The sequence below is a fragment of the Podarcis liolepis genome (assembly GCF_965112155.1).
Source record: "Podarcis liolepis genome assembly, chromosome: 7".
Lineage (NCBI taxonomy): Eukaryota > Metazoa > Chordata > Lepidosauria > Squamata > Lacertidae > Podarcis > Podarcis liolepis.
This window is the reverse complement of record NC_139561.1, coordinates 58,298,177-58,309,346: the sequence shown is the minus strand read 5'-3', so window position 1 is coordinate 58,309,346 and position 11,170 is coordinate 58,298,177. Positions and strand designations below refer to the sequence as shown.

Below are 11,170 nucleotides of genomic sequence, written 5' to 3'. Positions count from 1 at the left end.
ACTCTGTGAGGCGAGCATGAGGCGAGCTAAGCTAAGCTGAAGAAGCAATGCACCTGCATTGAGGCACCGTGAAAGCTAGTATTTGCAGAATGGCCCAGTACCAGCTGGAGGATGCAGTGATTCATTAATCTGTGCATCTTTGGGGAACCATAGAATTGTAGAGTTGGAAGGTAGTCCCAACCCCCTGCAATGCAGGAATATGCAGGTGGCCCATATGGGGCTTGAACCTGCAACCTTGGCATTATCAGCACCATGCTCTAACCAACTGAGCTAACGAGTTTCTCACTAGTCAGGAGAGTCTCAGGCTCGCCCCCTTCCTGCTTCTCATTATGCAGCAAATGGAAAGGCCATATTCCACTTCTAGAAAGATTTAAACATCTTCTTGATGAGCCTCTTGCAGGACAGCACTCTGGATGGAGGGGCAGCAAGGCATTCATTCCATGAGGCAAAAAGAATCCCTGGCACTGGGGGGGGGGGGGGGAGGCGCTTGCTATTTCCTGTCTTCCCTCCCCACAGTGGTAAAGTGCCATCTGCTGCCCATCTACCAAACTGCAGCCAACAGTAAGATAAGCCTCCACCAGCATCTACTGTCTTTTGTCTAGTGCAGTGGCAAAGTGGGCTGCCTAAGGGGCTTTTAAGAAGAAGGGAACACTGGGGATATTAAAGACTACCAGACTTTGAAAAGCTGATATCACTGGATCAAGTTCATCAACTTCATTGAATTATTTAAACTAAATAGTTTTAATTGGATTTTGAATAAATGTGCAATTAATTGTTACGGCTTTAAACTTTGATCCCATTGTTGATTTCTTCAGTAGGTTGTGCTTGTGCAAACCACTATTCTGAATGCTTTTTATAGGGTAGGGTAACAGGTACTGGGGGAAATTATGGAACCAAGGAAGCAATGGCCTGGAAATGTTTGGGAACCACTAATCCAGTGAACTCTGCTTATCATGTAAACTGAGGTCCAGAACTAGAAGAACAATGGAGTAGGCAGAGGATGTGCAACAGCGCCACCCAGCAGGCATTCATCTGGCAGGGACTCCCTTTTGAGAACAGAACAGAGCCCCACCGCATACAGAATGGCAGTGGTAAGGCCCAGGTTTCCATGGCCACCAGCCTCAAAGAGGGTGGCCAGTGAGAGAGACTTGTGCAGAAGATTCCCACTACAGCAGACCTGTATCACAAGATCTGGCAGATGATGCTCTCTCCAATATCATGCAGGGAAACCAATAGGGTGTGTGCCCCCCAGCAGTCCAACTCCAGCTGGCTTTCCTCCTCTGGCATTTGCAGTTCTTTGCATGCAATGCAAGGCTGCCAGGGCACTCATTCAGCTGAGCCCAAGCACCACACCCAGTAATTCATCCCTGGAAAGACGCAGACTGATACCTTGCTCCTCCTCAGCCCAAGCAATTCATATTTCTTCAGATGATCTCATCACCCCTGGAGTACAGGGAACTCCTCCTTATATGAAGACACTCTCTTCTAGTCTCTTGTAGGGGCCACTAACATGGGGGGGGGGCAACTAGCAGCACTCCTCAGTAATTGAACTGGGATATAAAGGTTCCTGTGGTCCTCAAGTTACTCTAAGCTGAAGAATAACCATGCAAAGAATTGGAACCTATGGGCAGACAGTGTTGATATTTTTGCAGAGGGATCACACCTGCTGTCGGTTGGCTGCCCACCAGCAATCCAGCCACTGCATTCTGCACCAGCTAGAGCTTTGGGACCAGACTCCAGCTGGTGCCAGAAGGAACAGGCAGCGTAGGACCGTATGCCGGCACAACCCAGAGTGTGTGTGCGGGGCGCGCCCCAGAGGGGCGCGGAGGGCACCCTCCACGCGCCACAGTTCAGGATTAGGAGTGGGGCGGGGAGCTGCCAAGGTGGGTGGACGGCAGCATTGTCGCCGACTCTCCTCCCCCAGGTCAGGCCTGGGGGGGCGGAGCTGCACCAGGCACAAGCGCCGCAGCCAAGGCGCAGCTCCTTCTGGCACGGAGCCAGGCTCCAATGAAGGAGCCTGCTGTGGGGGCGACTGTTTGCTTCCCCATTCAAAATTGCGCCTGGGGCCACGGCTCCCACGGCTCCCCCTTCCCCCACGCTACGCCTCTGGAAACAAGAGATTTGCTATCCTGCGGTCTGTCAATGCATTGTCCAAGGCAGAGGAGCTCTCCAGGAGCAGAATTGACTGGCAATCCTGCACTTGTGTTTTGCCCTCTTAGAATCTCTAGTCTTAGGGCTATCATTTCTCCGCTTATTTTTATTTTTTAAGCATGTACCGCCTCCTGTTCTTGAGAAGAGAAGGCTGCACCTCTGTCTCTCTCTCAAGCAGCGCACCCAGGTGAATGCAGAAGGCCCAGGTAGGGATAGGGAGCACCTGTCAGCCAGCACCACCAAGACTGAGCTAGATGGCTCAACGGCAGAAAGAGGCTTGCTGGGCTCCTCTGGCGACTTAGGGCTTGGCACAGCAACCGAATATAGCTTATACAGTTCTAATGGGTACCCTTCCTGGTGCTGGGGAGCTCTCTGTTCAGCATTTCGGTCATCGCTACAACAACTGCCATCAGCCCTTCTTTTCGTGGCTCGCCGCCTGCCCGGTCCTCTCCCTCGGGCTCCCTGCCCATCCTTTCATGAGAAAAGACGCCCGTGCCTGGAATAGGAGCTTCCGTGCCTTGACCCAGGCCCAGCGCAGTCTGGCTGGACAATGAGAGGTTAATGCCGGCCTCTTCCCCCCGCCCCTATGCATGGACCGTACCATCCAACGACCGGGAGCGGGGGAAAGAGTGCGCGTCGCCCAGCCTGCCGCCCGTTGGGCTCTTCCGCCTGGGAGGGCAGGGCGGGAGGCAGACGGGCCCAAGTGCCGCGCCGGCGCCTCGCCTGGGCCGTTAGCGGGGAGGCTGCCCGCCCGGGCCGGCGTCAGCTGGGGCTCGGGGCCGGGATGGTGCGCCTGCGCCGCCGCGCCTGCCTGGCGCTCTTCCTCTGCGCGCTCTTCGTCCTGGGCGCCCTCCTGGCGCTGCGCACCCTCAAGCCCCCACCCGACGACCCCCGGCGCCGCCGCTTCCCGGGGCCCTGGCCCGAGGAGAAAGAGGCCAAGGAGGCCCCCGCCCCAGCCGACTCCCCCGCGCCCCCGGACGGGGCGCAGCACCCACCCGACCGGGACGCCCCGTCCGTCTCCTCCTCGCTGCACGTCTTCTACTACACGTGGTACGGGACGCCGCGCTTCGACAGCCGCTACCTCCACTGGGACCACGTGATGGTGCCCCACTGGGACCCCAAAATCTCGGCCAGCTACCCGAAAGGCCGCCACAGCCCCCCCGAGGACATCGGAGCCAGCTTCTACCCGGCCCTCGGGCCCTACAGCTCCCGCGACCCGGCAGTCCTGGAGGAGCACATGCGCCAGCTCCGCGCCGCCGCCATCGGTCAGTGAGGGCGCGTCCCCAACCCACCGCGGGGTAGGGGTGCGGAGAGGAAGGAGGCCGGGGGAGGGGTGGCAGACTGGCCGCGCTGGCGAGGGCGATCGAGACCCCGACCCCCGCTCAGAAGCTGCCCCATAAAGCCCCTCGTCGCCTCTTGAATCAGCGGCTGCTGAAGTCTCTGGGAGCATCCAAGGCCGCAAAATATCCCTCATATCACAGAGGGGAAGCCCAGAGATGCTGCTCAAAGGATAACAGCCTCCCCTGCCAGCAACTCGTCTAGCTTTGGCGGGTGGGAGGTGGGGGGTTGGAAATGCCACATCTGCGCTAGCGGCATCCAAAGCCAAAGACCTTTCTTTTTTTCCCTCTGGGGTTTCCAGGCAACCCCGAGAGGCTGAAGTCTGAAATTTCAGCATCTGGACCTCAGATGAAATTTCAGCACTGCCTTGTCCTGGACAGCTCCTCCCCCATCACCACTTTTGCTGCAGAGGCCAGACGTCTTGCTATTGGCAGGCACGGAACAAGGGGTCAGGAAAGAGAGCCTACCTAGTCAGAGCCAAACATCCTGTTCTCACAAGAGCCAATCATATGCCTGTGGGAAACTGCAAGCAGGATTCGGGGGCAACTGCTATACAGGACTACAGCTATACACAAGCATTGCTTGCCTCCAGCTGTGATGGCAGAGCATAGTCTCCATGGTTAGCAATCAATAACCTTCTCCCTGAATTTGTCTCAACCTCTTTTAAAGCCTGGTGGCCATCACTGCATCCTGTGGGAGGGAGTTACATAGTTTCTATGCATCAAGTGAAGAAGGGGCAGGTTAGTTCTCTGGGGGGTGGTAGGTGCAATGGTTTTGACTATCTTTTTGGCCTAGCAGGCTTTCAACATCCATATTTAAGGGGGGCATCATCATCTTCAGATTGTAAAGCAGCCAGATGTTGAAGGCAGTCTCTACTCCTGCGGGTGGGCACAATCTTCTCTGTCTCTGCAGGAGTCATGGTTCTGTCCTGGTACCCCCCTGGCCTAGCAGATGACAACGGTGAGCCTTCTGAGAGCCTGGTGCCCTTCATATTGGACGCCGCACACAGATACGCAATCCAGGTGCCTGTTGTTGCCACTGCTTGGGGCTATTAGGCGAGTTTTATGACAGCTGCTTCCAACTATGTGGCAGCCAGGGTTGGTGGGGGTTCCACTCATGAGCAGTCATCCACAGTGCAAAGGGGAACTACAGGGGGTCGCTGTTAACTGGTTAGCTTCTCCCTGCTTGAAGCCTTGTAATGGGGTGGGGTAATCTGGAAGTTCAGGGAATAAAAATAGTATTACAGAGCCATGCCTGCCTGTGACAGTTCAGTCTCTTCTCTCTCCACCCCCAAAACTGATTTTGATACATAAGAAGGAACAAAAATGGAGGGAAAGAATGAATCTTACATGGCACGTGGCTGTCCAACTTCTGTTTAAAAACCTCCAGTGAAGGAGAGTCCACCACCTTCCTTTAACAACTTTTAACTGTTGTGGTGAAGGGATAGGACTAATGTGGGTGGGAGCAGGGGTGGGAGATTACTCCTGCAGTTGCTGCTGTCCACTGACTGTGTGGCTGGGGGTGCTGCACAACTGCTGCTGCCCCATGTTCCTTTTCTGCAGGTCACCTTCCACATACAGCCATATAAAGGGCGCGACGACAACACTCTGCACAGCAATGTGAAATATATCATAGACAAGTAAGTACAGTACTCAGAAAGCAAAGGGTTAAAAAGATAGGAGAGGCCATTCCTACCCTTGAGAGGCTTGCGTAGAACAAAGGGCCACTTTTGCTTGTGTGAAACCCAAGAACTCAGGGCTGAAGATGAGCGTTGCTTATTTAATAAATAAAGAGTGTTTAAACTGTAAGTTTTAAATGCTACTTATTGAATTTGTGGCAATCTGCTCTTTTGGCTGGAGAAAAATGGCCCTCATAAGAAAACCTAAAAACCTTCAGATACTGGTGATGTGGTCAGGCTGCTGGGCTGGCTGGAAGGGGGAGAAGGGGGCTCTTTGCTCAGTCTCCCTGTCAAAGGACCCCAGTGCTGGAGCTCAGCTTTCACTGGGTATCTGTTGGCAGACAGAGAATCAGAGAAACTGGAAGCGAAGAGGGTACTGATGCAACATTCAGAGCGGGGGGAAACCAGGCAACTTGCCTTCTCTGCTAAGAGCAGGACCAAGTTTCTCTAGGCTGCTTGTGGACTTATAAGGCCAAATGTGGGGCATTAAACAGCCTATTATCTTGGCAGGTATGGAACACATGATGCTTTCTACAGATACAAGACCAGCACGGGCCGGAGGCTGCCTTTATTTTATATTTATGACTCGTACCTTACGCCACCCGAAGCATGGGCAAACCTGCTCACCCCTTCCGGCTCCCACTCTCTCCGCAACACCCCCTATGACGCTGTCTTCATCGCCCTGCTGGTGGAGGAGGGGCACAAGCACGACATCCTCTCTGCCGGCTACGATGGGCTCTACACCTACTTTGCCTCCAACGGCTTCTCTTACGGCTCCTCCCACCAGAACTGGAAAGCCATCAAGGCCTTCTGTGACTCCAACAACCTCCTCTTCATCCCCAGCGTGGGCCCTGGTTACATCGACACCAGCATCCGCCCCTGGAACAACCACAACACACGGAACAGGGTAAACGGCAAGTACTACGAGACGGCCCTGCAGGCCGCCCTCATGGTGCGCCCAGAGATAGTCTCCATCACGTCCTTCAATGAATGGCACGAAGGCACCCAGATCGAGAAGGCCACACCCAAGAAGACCCTGACCCGGCTCTACTTGGACTATTTGCCCCACCAGCCGGACATGTACCTGGAACTAACCCGTAGGTGGGCAGAGCACTACAGCAAAGAGAAAGAGCAGTGGCTCATGTGAGCAAGCTGTGAAGGGTTGATTCTCCTGGGCATGAAGAGACCCAGAGAGAAGCTGGTAGCCATTCAGGTGGAAGAAGCTGCTCTCAGAGCTGTAAGTTTCTGGAACCTGGGTGAAGAGGGGTGAGCTGCGTTTCATGTTGAAATACCTCTTGAGAGGTTTGCTGTGCTCCTGCAGGGCAGCACGCCGATATATGACTGTGCAAAACTCCCCAGATATAGTTGGGCTAGTGCTCTTGCAATCCTCCTCACTCCAAGCCCTCAGCTTTCCTTAAAAGAATAAATCTCTTTGCCTGCTGCAAGCCAAGAGGACAATTCATTTCAAATCTGAGTTCTGCAGGAGGTGCTAAACTAAACAGCACATCCCTGTTGCTATTCAGTTCCAGGGATATTTATTCCTTCTCTGCTGCCACTGCTACTTAGACCTCTACCCTGTTGCTGCTCCCAGCAAACATAACCTGATGGAGCCCTACCCTTATTAAAAAAACAAAACCTAGACAATTTGTGTATGCAGGAAAGTTCTCAGAAACCACATGCTGTATTATGTCTTTGGAATTCCAATGATCAGAAATGCACCCAGTCTTGCAATAAAACAAGAACCTCACTGGTGTTGGCATTTATTCCTTCAAGACAGGCAGCAAGAACAGAAAAGGTGATGCCCCAGTGACCTAATGGGACGTGGAGTTTTGCCGTTTGCTTCAAATGGAGACTTCTCCTTAATAGCTTGTTGCAGACTTTGCGGAGTGAGTTGTACTGTACTCCAACCTATGAATAGTTTGGGGGCTGGGCTGGAAAGACGAGCAAGTGTGCTGTTTGGGCCCCATGCCTGCAGTTCAGGCAAAGTTACTAAGTGAACTCTACAGTGGTTGCATGGGGAAAATAAGCTAGATTCTCATTTTACCATTAATCCTACACCACTAGGATTATCAATACTGCATGTCACCCTTCAATAGGTAATTTCCCCCCAGTCTTAGAATTCCCCACCCTCCGCATACTAAAGAACATGGAGGCCAACACGCACTAGGTTTCCATTTTAATGATATTGGTCAAAAACGCAGCCTGTTGCTTGCCCGTCAGTGGCTGGTCTGGTCTCTGTTTTCAGTAGAGCTGGGTTCAAGGCAGTTTGGTCCCCGCTGGTCACAGGCAAGCTCCACCTACCAGGGCCCCTCAAAATGCATCTTCCTGCTTTTCTATACACTCCATGATTGTCAGCTGCACTGTCTTGTTCAAATGCTTCAACCCCTCCAGGCTAAGTGTTCAAGGGATAGAGAGGACAGACTTCCTAAAAGGGAGGGATACTTGGGCACAGAAGTGTGTGCCCCTCCCTAAATCCGAAAGGAAATGCCAGGAAGGAGAAAATACTTCGCCCCCAGCAGGGCCAGATCCTTCTGGAGTCACAGAAGTCAACTGGGAAAGGAGGGGAGGCTCCCTTTGCACCCAAGAAGGGCAGAGTTATACTTTCCAGGACAAGGCTCTTGCAAACAGCTTCCTGATATGTCACACACCATCTACTTGCCCAGAGACTGTGTGAGTTGACCACATATAGGCAGCTCAGCTGTCAGGCCATACTTGACTGCCAGGATCTCAACGGTCTGAATAAGTGCACTGCAGAAAAGAAAATAAGGAGTAAGATGCCAGGGACAAAACCTGCATTGTTTGCAGCTTAATATTCTTGAAGGCTAATTTAGCATCATCCGTGGGTTTGACCCAATTCACAAGGCACTCCACCTGCAGGAGTAAGCAGGTGTGCTTCTGGGAATCATTTGCAGGAGGAGCCTGCCTCCTTTAGGACCACCACCACACACACCCCAAGGACCACTGTCCTGGGGCTAAATAGTTCCATCCTATTCAGAGGAAGACAACTCTGCAGCCTACAAATGCCACTCAGGTGGAGAGGAGGCTGTGTGAGGCTTACCATCCTCCCCGGATAATCTTGAACTTGCCAGGAACAGAAAGGTCAATCACGGTAGAGCCTAGACGGGACTCTGGTCTATGGATGTCCCCAGTGGGGCCCCCATCAATTACAAGTGACAAGTGAGGCCAGAGCTCTTGGAACTCCTGAAATATAAAAGAAGAAGAGCATAAGAGCTCAGCAGGCTCCTGAGCCCGTGTGCACCACAAGATGCTAATAGCCAACAACCACAGAGAAAAGGGTACCATAAGCTCCTGCTTAAACACACAGTGGCTTTACCCTCTGAGAGGAGCAAGCCAATTAAAACAAAATGGAACATAATGCCCTTCCCTGGGGACAAGAGAGCCACCCAGGCTTCCATTATCATCCCGTCCTACAGGTTTCAAGCAGCCCTTACCGTGACTGTGAGGGAGCTCGCCCCCTGACTGATGTTTGCGCTTGTTAAGGCCAGAGGGCCAGCACACTCCCTGGCCAGCTCCCTGATGAACCAGTGACTGGGGATGCGGACACCAACTAACTGTGACAAAAGCGGGGTGGGGGAGAGGAAGAGATGAATGAGTACCACTACTTACTTTTAGCTTTTATGTATATATAGTTTTAAAAGGCAGGATATTTATACATGCATGTATATGAAAGCATGCATACATATACAGTATATGCCCCACTTTCCACTGCACAACAGCATTCAGGATAGCTTACAGTGAAGTCCAACACAAGTTAAATTCAGTAAAAAAAAAACCTGAGGGCAGGTGTAGCAAATAAGTTCATCTACCAAAACACAGGAAACCCCTTAACACACTAAATTAAATGCCTGCTGGAATAAGAATATAAAAAAGCTAGGCAACAGAAAGGGGGACCAACGAATTTCCTAATGCACAGACACAGAGAAAATCCTAAGTAGTCAGGCCTCCACTACTACCACCAGGTCATGAAGAGCATCCCTAGCAGATCTTGTGGGCAGGTTGGTATGGAGATTTCCCCACTCTGCACTGTGAGAACAACCCACATACACCCCTGCTCATTTGAATAGGACAGGAAGTAGGAATCTGTTGCACCTTTATCCCACCCATCTCAGAATGCAGCCACCCCTCCCAGGCCACATAACTAAGTGAAACTAAAACAGGAAAAGAAGTAGCCATGCTTAGCTTGAGACTTGCAGTCCGGCAATAGCTTTTAAAAAATAATCCCGAGGAAAATTAAAATCTCCACTAATATTCCCAATCAATCAGATTTGCCTTTTAGCCTGGAATGGAGGAAGGTCCACTCTGATGTCAACCTAAGAGCACACCCAACACCCAACTGGTAAGCACCCTATTGGGAAAGTGGGAGCTCTCCAAAAGGTAAAAGGGTCTCTATAGAACTTGCTAGCCAAGACTCACTGGGGTGAAGGGGTTCAAGTCTTTGTTGAGGGTATCTGAGCGCTCCAGGACCAGCGTCACTGGCCCAGGAAGGAGTTCCTGCAGCAGCTTGTCAGGCACGCAAACGTTACAGTACCTACAAAAGGGGAAGGAGAAAGTATGCACAAGGTGAGCCCAACCTCTGCCACGCAGCCAAAGGCAAGCAGCAAAACAAAGGGGTGGGCTATCAGACTAATACTTGACTGGAGGCGCTCGTTATTTACTCTGAAGGAAATAAAATCAGCACCTGTGTTTTTTTAACTTCAAACGCCACTGGAAATAAAAGGATTAATCAGCTGATACACCTCAATGCCAAAGGCTTGCTGGGTTTCTGCCTTCCTGGAAGGGGCAGAAGCGGCCGGGGGCCCTATCCACCGACTCCCTGCTTCGCCGAAGGATGAGGAGGAGAGGCGGAGGGAGGGCCACCCCCCCCATTGCAAGACCCCCACCTCCTTCGCCGACCCCGCCGCACCTGTAGACGTGCTCGACGTCGGCGAGGCAGATAGCGAGGGGCTTACTGGCGGCGCGGCCCTTCAGGCGGTAAACGGCCCCCAGCGCCCGCGAGTCCTGCGCCAGGCAGGCCACGCCGTAGACCGTGTCGGTGGGCAGCGCCACCAGGCCGCCCTCGCGCAGCGCGGACGCCGCCGCCAACAGCGCCGACTGACGGTCCGGCCCGGAAGCCGGCAGAGGTACCGGCAGGGGGACCCTCGCCATGGCCGGCAGTCCAGGAGCGGAAGGTGCGCCCTCCTCAGAAGCAGCAGCCCCGCCGCCGCGCCAAGGTCTGACCGGGAAGGACGAGGAGAAGGAGCAACGCCGGAGCCTCAGACCGAGCAGCAGAGGCGCTCTGTACATGCGCAGAAGGAAAGGCGAATGAGCCCCTCTCCGGCCAGCGGCCGGCTCAGCCAGTCAAGCGAACACTACGACGCTCTACGCTTCGCCGATCCCCTACACCCGCGCCTCGCACGGGGACGACACTTCCTGTGCCGCAAGCCGCTGCCATGACGCAACTTCTGCCCGGCGCCGGCTATTGGGGTGGAAGGAGTGGCGGCGCCGCCCAGGACAAAGCCGAGAGAGGCGATAGCCCTAGAGAGTCCCGGGCAAGCACTGCTTCCGCTCCTTACAGGAAGTTTAGGCTCTGCGTGAGCCCCCGGACGCCAATTGCAGACCATAGACATGCGAAGTGGTAGACTGACCTCGCCTTGGCTTTCCCAGGGGGCAGACTCCGCCTATGTGTCTCGTTGCCCGAGGCGTGCTAAGGGGCTCGCCACTCTGCGGCTGCGCAGTTGCTTTCTTCCCCTGCTAGCCGGGGGAGCTCCGAGAACCGGACTGGGTTGGGGGGCGGCGGAGGCAGGACCCCTCCCCACACGCGCCATCCTAGACGGGGGGGGGGGGGAGGAGGAGACGTGGAACCGTCTGAGACACACACGCGCCGCAAGCGGCCGTTGTAATTAGTAACATAATAGTTGCTATGAATAAAAGGTGGAGGATGCTTGGTCGCAGCCTAACACACCAACATTTGCAGTTGTGATTATTAACTATTATTATTAGTAG

The 11,170-nt window shown here is 53.6% G+C and overlaps 2 protein-coding genes across 2 annotated transcripts; one reads left to right on the top strand and one right to left on the bottom strand.

Moving 5' to 3' along the window:
• The first annotated feature begins 2,824 nt into the window (after positions 1-2,824).
• Positions 2,825-6,914, top strand: MANEAL (mannosidase endo-alpha like). Its single transcript, XM_083511496.1, has 4 exons — positions 2,825-3,416; positions 4,402-4,511; positions 5,052-5,128; positions 5,678-6,914. Exons 1-4 carry the CDS (start codon positions 2,936-2,938, stop codon positions 6,312-6,314), a joined length of 1,305 nt encoding a protein of 434 aa, XP_083367622.1. The 5' UTR covers positions 2,825-2,935; the 3' UTR covers positions 6,315-6,914.
• Positions 6,915-7,327: 413 nt separating this feature from the next.
• Positions 7,328-10,662, bottom strand: YRDC (yrdC N6-threonylcarbamoyltransferase domain containing). Its single transcript, XM_083511520.1, has 5 exons — positions 10,092-10,662; positions 9,602-9,716; positions 8,620-8,739; positions 8,226-8,368; positions 7,328-7,915 (listed from the first exon to the last, which is right to left on the bottom strand). Exons 1-5 carry the CDS (start codon positions 10,469-10,471, stop codon positions 7,819-7,821), a joined length of 855 nt encoding a protein of 284 aa, XP_083367646.1. The 5' UTR covers positions 10,472-10,662; the 3' UTR covers positions 7,328-7,818.
• Between the last annotated feature and the right edge of the window lie 508 nt (positions 10,663-11,170).

Excerpts from the sequence above, each read along its gene's own strand:
- YRDC (XM_083511520.1), bottom strand. The coding sequence starts at position 10,471 with ATGTACAGAGCGCCTCTGCTGCTCGGTCTGAGGCTCCGGCGTTGCTCC. Across the intron at positions 9,717-10,091 it reads GACGTCGAGCACGTCTACAG|GTACTGTAACGTTTGCGTGC; the intron begins GTGCGGCGGGGT and ends CCCCTTTTGTAG. Across the intron at positions 8,369-8,619 it reads CGAGCTCCCTCACAGTCACG|GAGTTCCAAGAGCTCTGGCC; the intron begins GTAAGGGCTGCT and ends TTTATATTTCAG.
- MANEAL (XM_083511496.1), top strand. The coding sequence starts at position 2,936 with ATGGTGCGCCTGCGCCGCCGCGCCTGCCTGGCGCTCTTCCTCTGCGCG. Across the intron at positions 3,417-4,401 it reads GCTCCGCGCCGCCGCCATCG|GAGTCATGGTTCTGTCCTGG; the intron begins GTCAGTGAGGGC and ends CTGTCTCTGCAG. Across the intron at positions 5,129-5,677 it reads GTGAAATATATCATAGACAA|GTATGGAACACATGATGCTT; the intron begins GTAAGTACAGTA and ends TTATCTTGGCAG.